Source organism: Strix uralensis, chromosome 13, assembly GCF_047716275.1.
Source record: "Strix uralensis isolate ZFMK-TIS-50842 chromosome 13, bStrUra1, whole genome shotgun sequence".
Classification (NCBI taxonomy): domain Eukaryota; kingdom Metazoa; phylum Chordata; class Aves; order Strigiformes; family Strigidae; genus Strix; species Strix uralensis.
The window spans coordinates 3,478,851-3,497,371 of record NC_133984.1 but is presented as its reverse complement, the minus strand read 5'-3'; the positions used below and the strand labels follow the sequence as shown (position 1 = coordinate 3,497,371).

The 18,521-nt window shown below is 36.8% G+C and overlaps 1 protein-coding gene across 4 annotated transcripts in view; it reads left to right on the top strand.

Moving 5' to 3' along the window:
- Positions 1-6,655: 6,655 nt before the first annotated feature.
- CHM (CHM Rab escort protein) overlaps positions 6,656-18,521 on the top strand; it is an 83,617-nt gene continuing 71,751 nt past the window's right edge. For all 4 annotated transcript variants that reach the window (XM_074882239.1, XM_074882240.1, XM_074882241.1 and 1 more), the window contains exon 1: positions 6,656-6,720. In XM_074882239.1, coding sequence (XP_074738340.1) covers positions 6,672-6,720 — 49 coding nt within the window. In that variant the 5' untranslated portion in view covers positions 6,656-6,671. The remainder of the gene's footprint in view (positions 6,721-18,521) is intronic.

Genomic DNA, 18,521 nt, shown 5'->3' with positions numbered 1-18,521 from the left:
CTGGTGAAGTCTAGGTAAAAATACTGCATATGAGACACATCAATTCACTTAGCTTTATGGACTACTTTAAACCCTTTTAATTATATGATAATATTTATGGTGAGTTTCCTAAGGGAGCTTTATCAGTTTCAGAACTTAAAGTCTTGGTTTATCCTCTCTTTTCTTTTCAGCCATGCGTCATTTATGATTTTCAAGACTGGAGAATACTACTGTTTAAAAAAATACTCAAGAATCTTGCACTTGTCATTCTCCTCAAATAAGAAACTACAGCCTTCCACTCTGTGGTTGGTTGGGTTGGGTTTTTTTCCCTCATATGCTGTATTGTCCTTCTCCCAGACTGATTGCTGTTTTTCAGTATTTGTATGGGCACATTTTTAAATATGCATATACAGTGAAATGAGATAATTACTACTATCTCATGTTTAAAGCAATATATAGTTCACCTTTAACTGTAATTATTGTTTGTTAATCAATCAGAAAAGACCACGATGTAGAGGCTGAATTTTGCGTGGTAAAACTTCTGTTGATGGTAATGCAGTAGGAGTATGCCCTAATGGCTAAAGAATCCATATTCATAAATTGGCAACAAGTCAAAAGAGATGAATAAAAGAAATGCAATATATAAAAGAACGGGAGTATTTCCAGAGAAAAGAGATTAGTTTCTTACATAAGCTACAGTCTCCAGATGTGTTAGAAAAGGTACATTCTTCCTAAACCCTAAGAACACAAGTCTGAAAACCTCTTACTATGCAATAAAAACTGCTTCACGTAATATTGTAAATGAAATAAGGCAGTAACTGAATACCATTAGACACACTTGTCCATATTTACTAAACTTGATTTATTGCACAACTTTATATAGCAGTCCTGTATATCCAGTCAGTTTCTTTTGTCTGGCAATTTCTGAAATGTCGTAATTGACCGAGACTTTTAGATGCTGGAATATACAAATAACGGAATTCCTAGGACACAAAGCATTAAACTCTGCTTTGTAACATCCTGGTTTATAATGGCATAATTTCAGTAATTCTTCCCAATTTATATTGATGTTATCGATACCAAATTTTGTTCTAACAATGTCGTCTTTCAGCAAAAGACAGACATCGGTTATTAAAATAATATTCTTAAAATGCCAAGTTATCACTTAGAACACGTAATCAAGCTATACAAACATACTTTGATACATATACAAAATGCATCTATTCTATGAGAGTTTATATTTTAAATCCTTACTAGCACAGGTAAGGTTCAGCTGTGTATGTCCAAGCACATTTAAGTTCTGTTGCTTGCTTTCTCTTATAACTTACCCTGCATTAGTCCACAGTATTTCTAAATCACATTTTTGGCTTTGATAGCAGCCTCTTCATCGACACTAGGCAGGAACTGACTGCTGCCCTTGCCTATGTATCTGCAGTGTGGATAGTCCACACTTCAAAATTACCTGATGTCACCATAGGAAAGCATTTTCTCAGGTAACTGACTTTGCCATCTTATTAAGCAATCTTGAATTTGGGAGTTCTAATACTTTGAAGAACCATTTAAGTTTTCATTTACAGAATGATGACACAATGGTGATAAGCTGCATATTCTTTTATTCATATGAATAGGAAGAACTGGTAATCTATATACAGTGTAGGGTCTGAAACAGAAGTGTTAAAATGTGATATGCAAACTTCTGCCAGAAATACCACCAAGTGTTCTCAAGGACCTCTTAGATACAGTAAAGTACGCATTTCAATCCACCAGGGAAGTGAAGGAAACTTCTGAAAAGGAACACATTCCTTTCAAAATTTACAGTGTATAAACCCAAAACACAGTCAAAAACTCCTGATTATTTTTTTCTTAACATGTTTTAGTCCTTTGCTTAAGTATATTATTATTTCAGTTTCAAAAACAATTTACACCATTCTGTCTCTATCTCAGTAGTCCTAAAAAGTACACATTTTTATCAAGAAAAATAAGATGCAGAATGAAAATTAGGCAGGTAAACACGGCTGTTTTACAAACATGCCTAAATGCTTAAAAAAAACCACCCACTACAAAAGAAGATACAGCACTAATAATTCACGTGCTATATCAAATTATTTTAGTCACTGTTGCAGAGCATTGAGAGAGGCAATCTAACCAAATAAAAAACTGAACTGACACCATATATTGCATATAATGTACTAATAACATGGGTTTAGGTGAATGAAAATCAAGATTCTACTACCAGTAGTTCTCTGGGTCTCCAATTCCTAAAGTAAGTTTTCCTCCGTGTATCTCTAAGAGACAAGCAATAAAAACTGCTGCGTATTAGTCATCATCCTAGGTTCATCAGCTATTTTAAGCAATAAAGATTAGCCTGTAGTTTAAAAAATAACGGAACTTTTGGGCTACTGCAAAGATCATCTCCTTCATCCTGCACATCTCTAGTTTTAGGAAGCCTGTAAAACTCCCAGACAATCCTTAATGAAGCTGTAGTGGAGCCTTCTTCCCATATTCTGCCAGTTATGCTGGGCAGGGCAGCCTGATCAAAGTTATGAACCTGTTTTTTTCTCCTCTGTGCTCACTTTGTACAAGAAAGTTTTGACTGCAGTGAGAGACCTACAGAATTTTTGCAGAATGTCATTAATTAAAGGTTGGAAAAATAGACTTCTTGCCTTGCATGCTTACAGAAGTAGAGTGAAATGTAATTCTCTTTCCCCATCTTTCTAAACAATCCTATAATTCACTCACATCTTAGTAATCAAAAGGGCAACTTCAAAATTAGTTTCAGTGCTCCTTAGGTAGAGAATGTAGACTTAATTACTCAGGGTTCTTAAAATATGTTTAGTTCACTGATCTACCAAGGACAAGGTTATTGTATCAAAGGAATATTCATAGCATGCATGGGAATTAAGTGTCTACATACAACTGAGAATTTGCAGTTTAGGGTCTAATGCAACTAATAAGACACATGTAATGTGTTTTATGGGCATGATTGGGACTGGCCACTGCAAGCTGTGGCAGCAAGAAAGAAAAATTCAGATAGTCGTAACAAAGAAGTAGTTACCATAAAGGTGTATCAGAGTTTAGAATATATTTGGAAACAAATTATTTTTTCGCAAACATGCTTGAATGTAGAGTGGCTGTTTCTGTAGTTAATGAACAATTTAGTTTGTGCATGCTTGAGTGACTGACAGTTGCGTAACAGCAAACTCTATATGACAACCATGCATAACTTCAGCAACACACAAACATTTTCTTGCTGCCTGAACTAATGAGCCATTTAGTTGGGATAAATCAGGTTATTCAAGAGATGTTTCAAGCAGCTAATAGGCCCGATCCTGCTGCTGATCCTTATTCAAACTGGTACTCAAGTAGAATTAAGTTCTGTATCCATTGAGTGAATAATGGAATGAATAATGAGATTTCACACGTGAAGTCACTGCAGGATAAAGAGACTAAATAACTTAAAAAAATAAAATTAATCATAGTGAATAAGAAGTATTTGCTGTTTGGATTTGGAGGAAGAAATATTTGATCAAATGATCTGAGACTCGATCTTGAGATAACTAGAAACTCCATAATTCTAATGCTGATTCTTCCTGATTTTCTCTTGGACTTCAGTGTTTCTACCTGGGAAAATTAAAACACTTACATAGTTCATGGGGTTTTGCTAAGATTACTGTATTTTCAAAAAGTATTTTGATAAAGTCAGATATTAACTACACAGACTTTAAAGTAACAAAGGTAGTTCTAGGAATATGTGAAAATCCCAAATAAAAGATATAAAGCAAAATCCTATCTTTTTATGAGAGATGTTTTGCTTAAAATCAAAGTAGGAAAAGTTGCTCACAGAAAAAGTGTTTAGAACTGCTAGAAGTGGAATCTTAAAACTGATCTTTGCATGTGTCTTTCTGAACTGTTATTGCTAAAAATGCTCTATAAATCCTCTGCAATATATCGGATTGAGAATTATTTCATAAAACATAGAAAAATAAATGTATTTAATACAAATGTTTAAAAAAATTACCTGTAGTCTTGTCAGTAAGCATTTTTGAATGTGTTTTGGCAATTCTAATTGATGAGACCTAGTTTAACAAAATATAGGGAAATTCTGTAATCAGGCCACAGGATGTGCAGTTTAATTATGTTGGTGTGCATTTCTATTTGTTTCTAATGTAGAGGATCTATTGGTAAAATGAATGCCCATTTTGTGGTCTGTTATGCAGAAAATGTTTAATCCAGTGTTTGATTTACTCTGTTAAATCTTCTTTATTGAATGTGCTTATTCATCCATGCAGAATTGGGTATGCTGCTTTCTGTTACTATGACATTGCAATTAAATAGCTAAAGAGAAAAACATGGTAAGACATTTTCTCAAGGTCCATGAAATTCTCATAAAAATTATTCATACTTACATATTTTACTTCTACATTTGCTGATAATAAAACTGTAAAGTACAGAGAAATATTTTTGTGTTGTATGGGGCTGACCAGTTAAAGATCCTGAATAATCATTTTTGTCAAATAAATAGTACTAGGAAAAATTTCTGGTCCAGTGGATAATGACTGTCATCACGAAATAGGATTGCACTGATTGCATCTTGTGAATGAAGCTAACAGGAACTCACAGAACCAAACAACAGCATTTTGTGGTGCGATAAATACTTAAGCACTTGAGAAACAGTAAGACATTGACAGTGAAATAGCTCTGTTCTAGTGCAGTCCTAGAATTATACTAAACAATAACAAAAGGTTTTCACAATGAAATTATATTTTCATGAGTATGGCCTCCCTCAGCAAGAAAAGGATGTGCAACGAGAATTTGTCTTATCTGCTCTAGCCAATATAGTGATGCTTTGTTCCTCAACTCAAGACATTTAGGTCAGGGTGATCCAACATTGTGAGAATTCAGGAGCTAAATTTCTGTTGTTACATGTTAAAAAGTTGAAACGACAGCTTCATTAACAGAATTGCGCTATGGAAGCTGCAGAATGGATTTTTATTTTTAAATCTCTATGGGACAGTTGAAAGCATAAATATAAGGAACGTAAGATTTGATCTTGCTACTTTTATATCTGAAGCCATAACTACTAATTTTCTCTGTTATATATTTGTTAGCATGGTAATCAAGTACTAATGTTTAAAGCTATGTATTTTTTATTCTTGCGTTGATGTTTCCTGCTAGACTGTTTTCTGTGCTGTACTCTGTTCTAGCGTGTCTGGCAGTACCACAGGGGTAAGGTGGTCTCTGGTTTCCATTAGTCGCTTTATACTATTTTCACTATTCTCTTGCTATGTGAACAAGGAGCTTGTAATAAGGTGTTAACAGGCTGCTAGCTGGTTTATTGTTATTATTGATTTAAGGTGTTAAGACTTTAATATAATCATACACAATGAATAATATTAAGAGATTAGTTTTAAGCCATATAGGCCAATAAATGCTAAATAAAAAGCAAAACTTTCCAGAAATTTCCAGTGTGTTCTGGCACAGGTATTCAGTGCTAGGTTATTTTACCTACACTGCTGTATCTGCCTTTTTCAAATATATCTTTTTATTCTTGCAATTTTTTTTCACTCAGACTGGTAATACAGGGGGGGCTACCTGAAACAGCAGATTCAGTTTTTCACCCCTGATTCCTGTTTCATTTCTTTGTAAGGTGAGGGAAGAGGCAGAGCAAGACTGAAGTGTGACTTAAGGCTTCAGAGGAAAAGAAGGAGTTAATTGATGGGTTGAGAAAAATAGGTTTTTGAATGCAGAGAACAATCCAACATACAATATGGCTGTTAATTAACAAGGAAGGACATGAGATTAATGACTAGAAATAGGTGAACTAATACACTTTCTTTTAAAGTCTGTCTTCAATGTGGTGGATAAAGGAAAGAAATTATCACAATTGGGGAGTAAGGGAACTTTTTTAAAATAGTAGGGGAAATATTTTCTTGGATATATTAATAAAGTGATCAAGGAGATTGAACAAACAATATAAATCATTTTGGGAACACTGCAGCAGGAAATAAAAATGAACTCTATTGTGAGTTACAGAAGAACTGGTCATCCAGGAAACTTCAGTGGAATTGACACATAAATTGTACAAAAAAAATGTGTGTTTGCACTGAAGTATTTAGCATTTTAAGTAAGTAGGTGGAATGCAGCCATAATATTGTATCCTAAAAGTTTACTGATCGCTGTATGCATTCACCGCTGTTTCCCACAGCATTCCTGTATCCCCGGCAAGGGCTGGTTCTTTGGATCAGCAGAAAACTAGACGGGTAAGAAGCTAGACTGCGAGAATAGGGCCGGGGCAGCGGGCCCGCAGGGACCGGAGCGAGGGAAGAGGCCGAGCCTGGCCCCGGGGGTGCAGCAGCCGGGCAGTGCGCGGGGGTGAGACTCGAGGCAGGGGCCACCGTTTGTCACACGAAGAACGTTTTTTGAACGTGTTTTGTGAAGAGCCAGCCAGAACTGAACAGGCTGGGGCTTCCGCATGCTTTACAGAAGGTAGTAAGGAGAGAGCTCGGAGAGCCCGCGGGAAGAACGACCCCGCAGCAGAGCGCTGCCGGGAGACTGCTGGCGGGCCGGGCGGCCACCGGCCCCGCGCACAGAACCACCGCTCCCAGCAGCCCCCGCGCGCGGAGGCCGGAAGTCTCTGCCGGCGTCGCCGCCATTTCCGTCAGCGCCTGCCACGTGACGGTGTCCCTCCCAAGATGGCGGACAACCTCCCCACCGAGTTTGATGTGGTGGTGATAGGGACTGGTAGGAGACGGCGCGGTGGCGGGGGACAGGGGCTGGGCGGATAGTGTCAAGGTGCTGGTTCTCGAGAGGGGGCAACGGGGCAGAGTTGGTGGCTGAGGGCGGTGGGGCGGCAGCGGCGTCTGGGGAGGGCGGGCCGGCCGCGGAGGCCTGGGGCTGCGTGTGGCTGCTGAGGGTACCTGCCTGGACAGCGCTGCGCCAGTGATCCGAGGACTCCCAGGCAGCTCTAGGGTTGTTACTAAGATTTAAGTGTCAAGATTTGCTTAGAAATAGAGGTGGCACGAAGGTACGTGTGGTGCGGGGCTTTTAACTGGGAGGGGGTTCTCCATGAACCCCGTCCTTAGGAGCTGGTCAGGTGCGCCTCCTGCCCCTGTACACCCTGGTCAGCTGCTCCTTTAGTGCTTCAGAAAGCCTTGCCTGCCTCTGCAACTCTTGACAGACCTTATTCCTAAAATACTTTCTTGTTTGTCGAGTTTACTTTTATGCACTGAAAATAGTTCTGAAGAGCTAAATGCCGTGTTGTTGCAGTATATATGGTATATGTTGATAATCTCTCTTGGTTTTTTTGTATCCTATAATACAAGAATTTACAGAACTTTTTTCTAATCTCTATGCCTGTTTACAGATAGCCCCCATTTTTTTTTTTTTTTGAGTCCTCCTCACTAAAGTGTATTTCTCAGTATATGAACAAACATAAAGTTGAATGATTGCACGTATCAGAGACTTAACTCTGAACTTTCTGGAACTGCCTGCACTTTCTGTACAAGTTCATCCTGTTTCTTGTTAAGGTAAATAATGATGGAGGTTTTGAGTGTCTCACTGAAACACACCACAACACTGTAACTACAAGACCAATTCTAAAATATTCCTTCAGGAGTAAGATACTTGATGCTTGTGTATCATAATTATCTGTAAGTACTGCAATCGATTTCTGTTTTGTAGAACCCAGTGAGTAGCCTGGTTTGAACAGGTCTTGATAAACCCCTCACCTTAAATTGAGCTCTAGTTTTAAAATGTTCAAAATACATTACTGTTTATAGGTCCCAGATTTACACTCACACTTTGTTTGCATTTATGAAGAGCTTCAACAGTCAGCTCAGGATGTTGGTTGGAGCACAAAAGGGAAGACACTTCTAAATGTTACTAGTTTATGTGTGAAGTCAGGAAGTATGTTTTCGGAGTTCACTAATCTGTCAAATTTTGTCCTTCAGATTTAAGACTGCTTTTCTAGCAATTTGGAATAGAATGAGTGAGTTTCTCAATGTAATTGCTGGTTTCAATGTTTACCAGAAAAAAGTAATCCCCTTACAGTGTATGTATAATTGCTCAAAGGATTTCTGATGTAGTAGTGGACTTTCAGAGATTATAAATAAAAATGTATTGTCCTCATTGTTGACCATAACTCTACTAAAAATGCAAAATTAAGGTTCTTGAGCAAATTAAGAGATCCCTTCTGTGTTCTTAACCCTGTTGTATGGATTGGAAGCTGCAGTAATGAATCTGACATTTTCATATGTGTTCAGAGTTATGAATATTTTGAGTGTATGATCAGAATGGTAAATAATGAAAGGCTAAAGCACCAAACTAGAAGGGTGAAATATTAAAAATCATGTAACTTCTTTGATTGTTGAGGATGATTAATTTTTTACTGCGATGAGAAAAATAGTATTTATGTAGATGATGCAGTGATGTAGAAAATTAAAGGAAACTCTGAGGTTTATAAAATTAATATTAATGTTAGGCTGTTTAGCTATTCTAGGTACTAAGGAAGCTAGAAGGTGAAAATTGTAGTAGTAAGAGTAGCTATTCTAGCTACTATGGAAGCTAGTGAAGGTGTTACCTCTTTAAAGAGCTGACTATAACTTACATAAATAAGACAATCTTTTCATGATTCCAAAGGTAAAAACCTGCTGCCAAAATTTTCTTTTGGAGCTTTTGTAATTAAGTAATTGTGTTAAGTAATACCAGGCTGCTCACTGCGGAGGAGCGTGGTTGGTGGCAGGGTGACACCAACGGAAGAGGGTGTGCACGCCTAGGCACGCTATTAGAAGAATTCTCCTGAAACTGGCAGTTCACCAGCAAAGGCACTTTTGGCTGAACTGTCTGTGCTAGTGAGAGTTTGAAATGTGACACCCATCAAATACGATCTTCCCTGCTTTGGAATGATTGTGTAATGTTAGAGCTTTGATGTTGGGGGAAGGAAATTCTTTGAGCTAAATTATTGCACTGAAATATTGCTGTATTTTCGTGGTGGTGGTGGTGTGGATTTGTATTAAAGGATGTGTTTTTGCCCACCTGTAGAGAATACTGCTATAACTGATTTAAAGATTTTCAGAATTCCACGTTTTAGGAATTGTCTTTTCTTTGCATTCCTTTTTAATAAGAACATAGGTAAATGGTGACTAACACTGTTGACTGCTTTTTTAATCTGTATTATATTACTCAGTATGGAAGATTATTCAAACTTCATCTGTCTTCTCTTCTGGGAAATGACTCCTGAGGGAATATCTTAGCCTTGTCTTTAACTCTGTTTTCTAATCCTATAAGTGTACCTATGGATATTTAATTGTCGTAATAACTAGAATGTTTGTGTTAATGATCTTTTTAACTGCATAGTAGTAATTGCATTCTTTTCTGCATGTGTGGCCTTTTTCTGGTTTTATAATTTGTACATCTGTTAATTTTAGTAATTAGATTGAGTGGTAACATTAGATTTGAATTTGTTTTTATTTCAGGCTCATTTAACTGTTTCCCTGTAGTAAGCTTAATGAAAATGGAACCTCACACCAAGTTTTAGTCATCAGTGCTCCATTTAATGCTTAGGTTCAATTACTTCCTCAATATTTTTCTGGGAAAAGAAAATTCAGTTATTTAAGAAACTACTTTTCCTTAACCCAGTTTAAACATTTTCTTGCGCGGGCAAGTTTGGAGCAAGATGGATGTGTAGTACAAAAATACTAGTCCTGGTGGATTCAGCAGCAAAAGTTTCACTACTATCATGGAATTTATATCCATAGTTCTAAAGAAAACTAGATTAACGTATGACACAAAATCGGTGGGCATATCTTGAGGTTTTCAATGACAGCACAATATGAGAATTAAAGCTGTTACGATACCATTCTTTTGTTCTACCCCCTTTTTTGTTGCAGTGTTGAAGTCCTCCTTCTACCCCCACTCCAGGCCTCTTGTATCCCTACTTCCCTGGTTTTTGACTGTAGAACTATGGACAAGTTACCCACTAATCAAACAGGAATGGATTTATTGGATGATTCTCTGCCAAAGCAGGGCAGTATTGTCAATCCTCAGAGCAGTTGTATTTTGGAAGGTCTGTTGTTTGGAAAGTGATATTCAGTGATTTTTATTTGTCTAAAGGCCTGTAGGATCTGGGTTTTGGAGGGCCGATGTAAGTGCTTGCTTGAGGAATTCAAGGTGGGCATTAGGCATGTTCATTTAAATGAGTTCATTATTGATAAGCTTTTGTGGGGTCAACTTTTAAATTGGTGCAGACATTAAAATGGTAGTACATTTATAGCGAGAGGGAACATCATGCGTTCTTCATAAATATTTATCTCAAAAAGCAGGCACCTATTTGAGAATGACAGAGCTAGGAGTCAATGGCAGAGCTTTTGTCTTTAGGCAGTTGTCAAATAGGAAAATTCATAGGCAAAACATTCAGCAGTGTTGAATTTATGGCAGAAACTACTGTAAGTGCAAAGATTTGCAACATGGCTGTGCATGTTTCGCAGTGGTGTGGATGAGGATGCAGGATCATCCTTACTTTTGAATTTCTTCAGTTGGTTGGATTATATTCAATCTTAACTTCTTAAACTCGTCTCTCATACTACAGAAGACCTGTATTAACTGCTGGTGAGGTTGTAAAATAAAGGATATGGCTCTTTAAAAGGTGGTTGTATTCACAAGTTTGTCTGCTAGTAATTCTAATTTTTTTCTAAAAAGGAGTTATTCTTTATAAAAGCAGTCACAGTAAATTTCCTAGTTCTATGCAATTTTCTTTCCATTCTGGTTTTCAGTGGTTATAAATAACACATGAAATGACTTTCAAGGTAGAAAGCAGGAATCCATTTTGAAATATTCTATAAAATAAAGAGTGATTTATGGTTTCATATGATTTTGGCTGAAAGCACTCGGGCTTTGCCAGGTCATCAAAGTCCTGTCAAGAGAATCCATTATTTATTGTTCGATATGCTGGGAGTGGTATAAGTACTTTATGTTTATCTTATGTAAGTATAGTGTTAGAGTGTTAGGAAAAATCACTTCCAGATACTAATACAATTTTAAAAATATACCATGAAAAACTGACCTAAATATTATAGATGTGAATTATGAAGTTAAAACTGAAGATTCATTTAAAAAAAAACAAACCCAAAACAAAAAAACCAACTGAAAAATGAATAATTCCTGATGTTTTTATCATTGCAGGATATTTTTAGGATATGCCTAAAATATTTCCTGATACATCTTCTGGGCTGATATTTTGGTTACATTATCTTATATAAGTATACAGTCTTCAGTTTACACCAGCAGTTAGAGTTTTACAACAGAAGCTAGATGGAAAACCAGCTGAAGGTGGATATTTTTTGATGTCATTGGTCATTGTGGACTAATACAGTGGCACTGACTTGTATAATGTTGATGTCTGGAAGGAGGCAATAGACCCATATTATTATCATTTGTAAATAAGTCATTACCTGTCCATGTCAGACAAAATGAACACTGCGTCAGTTTTCTTCCTTCCCCCCCTTTTATTTTTTAGTATTCCCCAAGAGTAAACATACCTTTATCTTCTTACTGACTTTTTTTTAACCTGACTAAAATTGAGGGGTTGTTTTCTGGCATGTCTTCTATTCTGAATTTTTTTGCATAGCAGAGGTGCTGTGATAACCTTCTTGGAGGCTTGGACTCCCACTGGTACCTCAGATAGGATTCTTTCCCAGATACTGTGATATGTCCCTCGCTGCTCTTGTAAGAAAACTCATTATTTTGTGAATCTTTTGTTGTCCTTCTCAGCCTATTAATGTTCTTCAGGTTTTCCAGATTATATTTCTGATTCTAGAAAATAAGAGACTGTAGTACTCCTGTGATCCTACTGTGAAAAATACAGAGTAGGTCATCTGCACATCAAGGTGAAAAATGCCTCTACAAAAATTCTTAGCTAGATACTTTGAAATTCTAGTCTGAATCGAGGGTAGTCAAAAAGACACGTTTGTCTATGCCCAGTAGAAAACATCATTCCACTGTTCGGAGAGTGGTCGTAAAGCTGGTAATTCAGTCCTACAAGAAGTCACCCCTCCTGGTGTGCTGAGGTTGCTCTAGAGCCAACAAAAGCGTTTTGTAAGAGCCTCTGTGAGGACACAGATAACTATATGGAATTACTAATGTAGGAGTAGAAACTTTTTAGTTCTAAAAGCTGTTTTTATGAAATGTTTAAAAATGTGTAAGGAACAAGGAGAGCAAGCTGTCTTCCCGCAGGGAGTCAGAAAAGGAAGTGAAAGTATTAGCAGACTTGGGTAAAAATAAAAGTGTGTCTTACTATACAGATCTCTTAATTTATGTGCTTTGCTTTTTCTTTGTCTGCTGTTTGTTTGCGTTATCTGTAAACCAAAGATTAGACTCATAGCTGTAGTATGTGCTAGAGAAATCCACTTAAAACCTCTTTATTCAATACAATTTTTTTTTTTCAGACACCAAGGCTCTTCTGGATTTTACCTGTCATCTTACTTAATAGATGTGATTTAAGGGGATGTACTTGTAAAGATAATATTTGTTTATATAAAAGTATGCAAATTTGATTATTTCTGCAAAAATTACCCTTCTACAGGAAGGTAGCCCTCTCATTGTGAAAAGTAAAGCTGCTGTTCCTTTCCAGTAAACACAGTTCTTCACCTTGAAGTAATCTGCTTTCACCTATAGTTCAAAAAGTGGTCTGCCAAATTGGGTACTACTTTTTTAATCTGTTACCTTGATTCAGTGTCGTAGACATTCCATGAGTGAACTGTTTAGATGCAGTAGAACTTTACCACACAGAGACATGACTCATCCAGTTATACAATTTTTATATAAGTGTTTAATAAGCTAAAATTGTGTTGCATTCGTGCTGTTGTCTATATCTCATGTATGTTATTTTTTCTGATACCTTTGGTGTTCATTTTTCTGGGCTGTTGTGACTTGGAGCCAAATTCAGAAAGTGCATTCTCTTATTGATTTCTTTATTTAGTGAATTATTTATTTATTTTCCTCTTCAGGGAACACTGCTTGATTTGAGCTTGAATTTTAGTAACAAGTTAAATTTTTATTTGAAGCATAAGTGTCTGCTTGTGTTCCTTTTCTAAGTAACGTTTATTTGCACCGTGAGATTCGGTGTTTTTCGTTGCCATGTTCCTCTGATGTTACGCAGATAACTATATGGAATAACTAATGTAGGAGAAGAAACTTGTTACTTGTGGCTCCTTCCTTGACCAGTTAAGATCTCTTACTTGTCTTAGTGGATTGTCATTTCTATGCCACTACCATATTCTGTAATGCAGAAATATTTTCTGATATTATTCTGCAATATGAGCATATAATAAGATGAATCAAACCTACTATCAATTTTAATTAGCTAGCTTTAACCTAAAATATTATATACAATAAGTATTTCAACTTCATTTGCGATTAAATTATAAAATACCAAAAACACACCATGAAGATTGTGTAGTGAGCTTCTCCAGAGTCAGCTGCTCTTCTCTTTTTAGAAGTTCGGATACAAACAGAATTTATTGCAGCTGGTCAACTATCTGACTCCAGAAGATTGTTTTGAAATTGTCTGTGTTCCAGCATTTTTAATATATTTCCCTTCAACATTTTATATTATGAAAAAGCCACTTGTGATTTATTTAGTAGATACAGTGAAGCAAATTAAACATTTAGACTTTTTCAAGATGAATCTTGTGTAATTCAGTAAAAGCTTATCAGCTGGATGACTGGGAAATAGTTTACAGTGAACAACTCAGGAACCAAGATGCTTCCACACAGACGAAGCTGTTTAGTTTATAAATTGCTTGAGGCACTGAATGTATCCATTTAAAGTCACTTGAAGAGGCAGTGCATCATTATAGCATTATGTATAGCCACTAATCAGAAGACACAGAATGTGTAGGCCTGAAATTAATTTTTGATTACACAGAGATGAATTATAACTTTTCATTATTTTGTAAAGCTTTTAAAATCAGTTGACTTCTAAAGCTGAAGAGTTTTCTAGCTTAGCAGTTATCTCTAATTTTAATTTTGCTGTGTTGGAACTGAAAATAGAATTGGTATCTTGATAACTGTATATAATGTGTATCTAATTCCTCTTTTTTTTGCTTATTTACTTGTAAAACACTTTATTCTTGAAAATGAAAGTATGGCTGATTTTGCTTTGTAGACAAGGTCCAAAAATTCATATAGAGGAAATTATCTTGGTCAGAGGTTGCTGGAAACAACCAGATGTAGACTTCAAGGTCAGCTTGCAGCAGCCACATCTGTAAGATTTATTAAGATAAATCTTCCTCTTACGTGTCCAAGAAGGCTTTAATAGTGCTTAGACAGCTGGCAGTGACAACTACTGCTATCAAAAGTGGGCTGGACTCTTCGTCATAAGATCGTTGTGAACCGAGTGTTTATACTATCTGCTTGCTGGGTTACTGCGTTCTGGTGCTGCAACTGTTTCGGGTGTATTCCTGGAATCTCTTGCAGCAGTTTCCAATGCATTATACAGAAGGCTGGAGAAACAGAAGAGTTTATAGGACTAACTTCAGCTTCTCCATGCTGAAGTGAGCCACGCCACCATGTTTTGTTAGTCTAATCGGAGCCAGCTTGTTACAGTTGAATCTGCTTGCCATTTTTTTTCAGTATCTTTCAAGAGGATGCAAGAAGTCCAAACACAGCAGGGCCAGTGTGTGGTCAGCACTTTTCCTGGACCAATACTAGAAAGACTTAGAAGTTGGTTCACTTTGACTTTGCGCTTGTATTTCAGTGAGGCAGTGTCATGGATTCATGCAAATGCATCACTTTCTGGATAGGTGTCAAGAAGTACCTATGAAATTCTACCTGTTAGAACATGTTGGTGACCCAGAGATCACTAATGAGTAAAATCTCCAATTTTGTACTTATTTTTATATCTGTCTGCAGATGTAATGTCCTACTTCATAGAAATTTTAAATTAATGTTTCCTTGAGAAGGCCGGAGAGGCTAATGTACCTAATACTGCATTTGATAAATGGAGGTTAGTAAGTGGAGAAAGAAGGTAATGGCTTTAAGATCATACAGATTTCAACTGGTACTAATCAGTCCTCCTTCATGAAGGAAAACTCTTTATCTTTGTTTTTCCTGGTAAGAGAAATGAGGTTCAGGACAATTTAACATGATGTAAATATTTCATGTGTAAGCATTCTAAAGTTGGATATGAAAGGGCCAGGAAGCACAGAGAGTGTTTATACTTCTTGATAACAAGCACTGCTATTTCTGAATTGATTCTGCCTCAAATATGAAGAACTTCTGAGTCAGCATATTAAATTGATACAAGAATTGTATGGGCTCCTTATTTCTCTACATAAATCCCTTTTATGCTGCCAGATGTTTATGTATAACATACTGAAGTCTGGATCTGTTGCTGCTTTCTTGTGGTTGGATCATGCAATTACTATTCAGAATTATTTCCTGCTAATACCATTGCAAATCTAAAAATTGTCTGTATTTGAAACTTACTTGAGAAAATGCTCTTTTGCAGTAGCCCTTTTCATTTCAGATACAATAAAATCAGGTATGTACTGTGTTTCACAGTAACTAATAAGCATAAAGCTTAGTAGGAAAATATTTGTTACTATTAATTATTCCAGAGGGCAGATTTCTTGATTCAGTAGTTTGATTACTGATTTTGATAGAGTACAGTCTTCGAATATTTTTTTTTTTATAATCTGAAAGGAAATGTAGATTCTTATTAAGATCTTGCTGTTCTGTGATTCAAATTATTGGATCCACATCACTACTCAACAGCCTGTTCAAAAACATTAAACGTCATGAGTGACACAGGTTCTAGTGCTATATCCTTCATCCCTTAAGCTGGCAAAATCAACAGCTGACTGTTCCCCAAGAGGGATGAGTGGCAGGAAGTGTTAGAATAATCCTTCATGAGAAAACCATTTTGCAGGTACCCAGCTTTATTTACTCATTAGGCATAAGTGAAACTTCAGAATCAATATGGGCGATATAGCCTTTCCCCTGCAATCACCAGAATTCTCTAGTAAATCATAATCTTCAAACCGAACTGTGAGAAGTTTTGGAGTCTGTTCTACCCTGTAGCTAGGGTCTGAATGCATTTCAAAACCTGAATATAATCCAGTTTAGAGTTTTTGACCGATCAAAGTTCAGAATAGGAAACTATTTCCAAATAGGATCAATTAATAAAAATAATGTATTTCTCTGTTATTGAATAATCTGAAGAGGACCTATTTTGCACAGCTGTGTGAGCATACTGTAGGAGATAGTTCAGCTTCACATGCTATCATTAAATAAATCTCTACCATTTCTCTGTGGAGACTTTTCTGAGTTAGTGTGGTGTTTTTTTTTTTTTTTTTTCTTAAGCAGAGAGTGACTATCTATAACTATATTATAATGGTCTGTTTACCAGAGCCTTTCTTGGCAAAGGCTTTTGTAAAGTAACCATTGTGCAGTCCAGATCAAATGGAGGAGTAACTTGCATTTGACAAAGCTACCGCTTTTCTGTGTGCTTTTATTTCTGTTGGAGAAGAGAATTCAGAAACCGTTGCCAAGGCACAGTCTTATTTCTTTGGTTTACCGAGGTTTTGTCACGTAAGAATAAATGGTGTCTTGCTCCATCAAGTTGTTGTAAGAGCCTCTCCAAAAGCTAAAATGCATGGGCCTTCCTTGCCTTTCCTACACTTTCTCATTCTGTTGCCAGTGGGTACTCCGGGGGCCACAGTATCTTACAAGCAAAGGGTTGGTGAAGAAAATTGATGCCAGCTTTCAAGAGTGAGGAAGCTAATTCGGGGAGCAATTTCATCCAAGGTTAATGGAAGAACAGACCTCCAACACAGTATCAATTGGATCAAGCTTAAAGCAATCAGTTATGCCCTAGTAGCTATAACTCCAGTCCTGGTCAGCCGGGCAGCACTGGTCATGTTTTACAACACTTTCTCAGTGGCTTTTATCAATAAGGAAGGAGAAACAAGTTTCTCAATTCCATTTCTAGAGTAATATTCTCTGTGCCCAAATGAAGGAGAGAAAACCTTTTTCAGGAACTAGAAACAAAATACTAGTTGTAGATTCTATTCCAGATAGTTTATAGATGGAGAGAAATGAAACATATATAAACAGTTTCAGAGGACAGCTGAATGTGGAATTGCTTTTACATAATAAAGCTGTGTGCAGCCAGGATCTTGCGACAGTCCTGAAGCGTGTACTGCAGTTACATATTTTCTCCTTGTCTCTTTGTTCAGAATGGTCTGTGTTTTGAGTTCTTCCAAAAATTCAACTCTAGGATATTGGTCTTTAGGCTGTGAAACAAACGTTCCAGGAACTGATACAATTGTTCATCCCTCTTTCTACCCATGGAGATTAATTCCATGATAAGCCTTCATTTGCTGTGGCAGGTCAGCAATGCAAAAAACTATTGTAATTTTTTCTATTTTATCAATGCAGAAAGATATTTTTTTTTAATCCATCAAAATACTAAGTGTTAAAAATGGAGGATTTGTGGGGAAGTTGTAGCTATTTTCCTGCAAAATTTGCCATGCCTGTCTTAAATGTCCTTCGTTACACTGATATAAACATTTGTACTTTTGGACTGTCAGCACCACTGTGGAGCTGGTCTGCCAAAAACTGACCATCAACTTCATGTGGAAGGGGATCAGGAATGGCTGAAGATAAGGGTAGAGAGGTTGAATTTCTATGTTGATGGTTGTATTTGCCTTTGCTGGCTTAAAGAGTTGGTGAAACTATGGTCTGCTGTGTCTTAAGTCCCACTAGGTGTCTTCTAGACTGTATTTCAAGTTCTAGAATTAGTAATAGCTCAACCATTTAAAATTATTTGTTCCTGTCACTGGGAGTACTAAATTGTACTTAATATCCCATTAAAGGCTAACAGCTTCTTACTCTAGGTAAGTGAAGACTGGTATCTTACAAGTAGTAAATATTTGTCCAGTAACCTTTAACATATTGCATTCTGTGTTTTAAATGAATCATCAGCATGGCAACAGGCACTGACCTTTTATTCATTTATGAAGGCAGTATTCTCCCTGAAGAAACAGACAACTGCAGGCCTGAAATTCTCATGAAGGTGATGCTTGGTGCGAAGCTAGCCAATGAAGTTTGTGCCCTACCACCTGCTTTTTCCACTTGTGGTTCTGTCTCTCTTCAGTTGTTACTAGTACAGCTGCTTCTGCCACTGCCCTATAAATCAGATCAGTGAAACACTCCTTTCACTATGTTTAATCTCATCCCTTAATTGAATACGTAGCATAAGTGTCTCCTAATACCAGTCCCTTAGAATTTTAATCGCTTTTACTGAGTTACCTGCTTAAACAGCCAATCAATCACTTAAAAAGAGATTTCACCAAAGCTAGTGCCATACAGCTTTTTAGATAGTGAGTTATGCTGCTTTTCTGAATCTAGTCAGTGGGCATGTAAAAATCTGGTGAGTGGGAGTAGAAGTTAGAGAACAGCCTCATTTATTTATTAAACTTCCAGTTGGGATCATGTGCCATTCCAAGCAGGTACTGCTGGTAGAGAAGTATCACTAGCCTTTT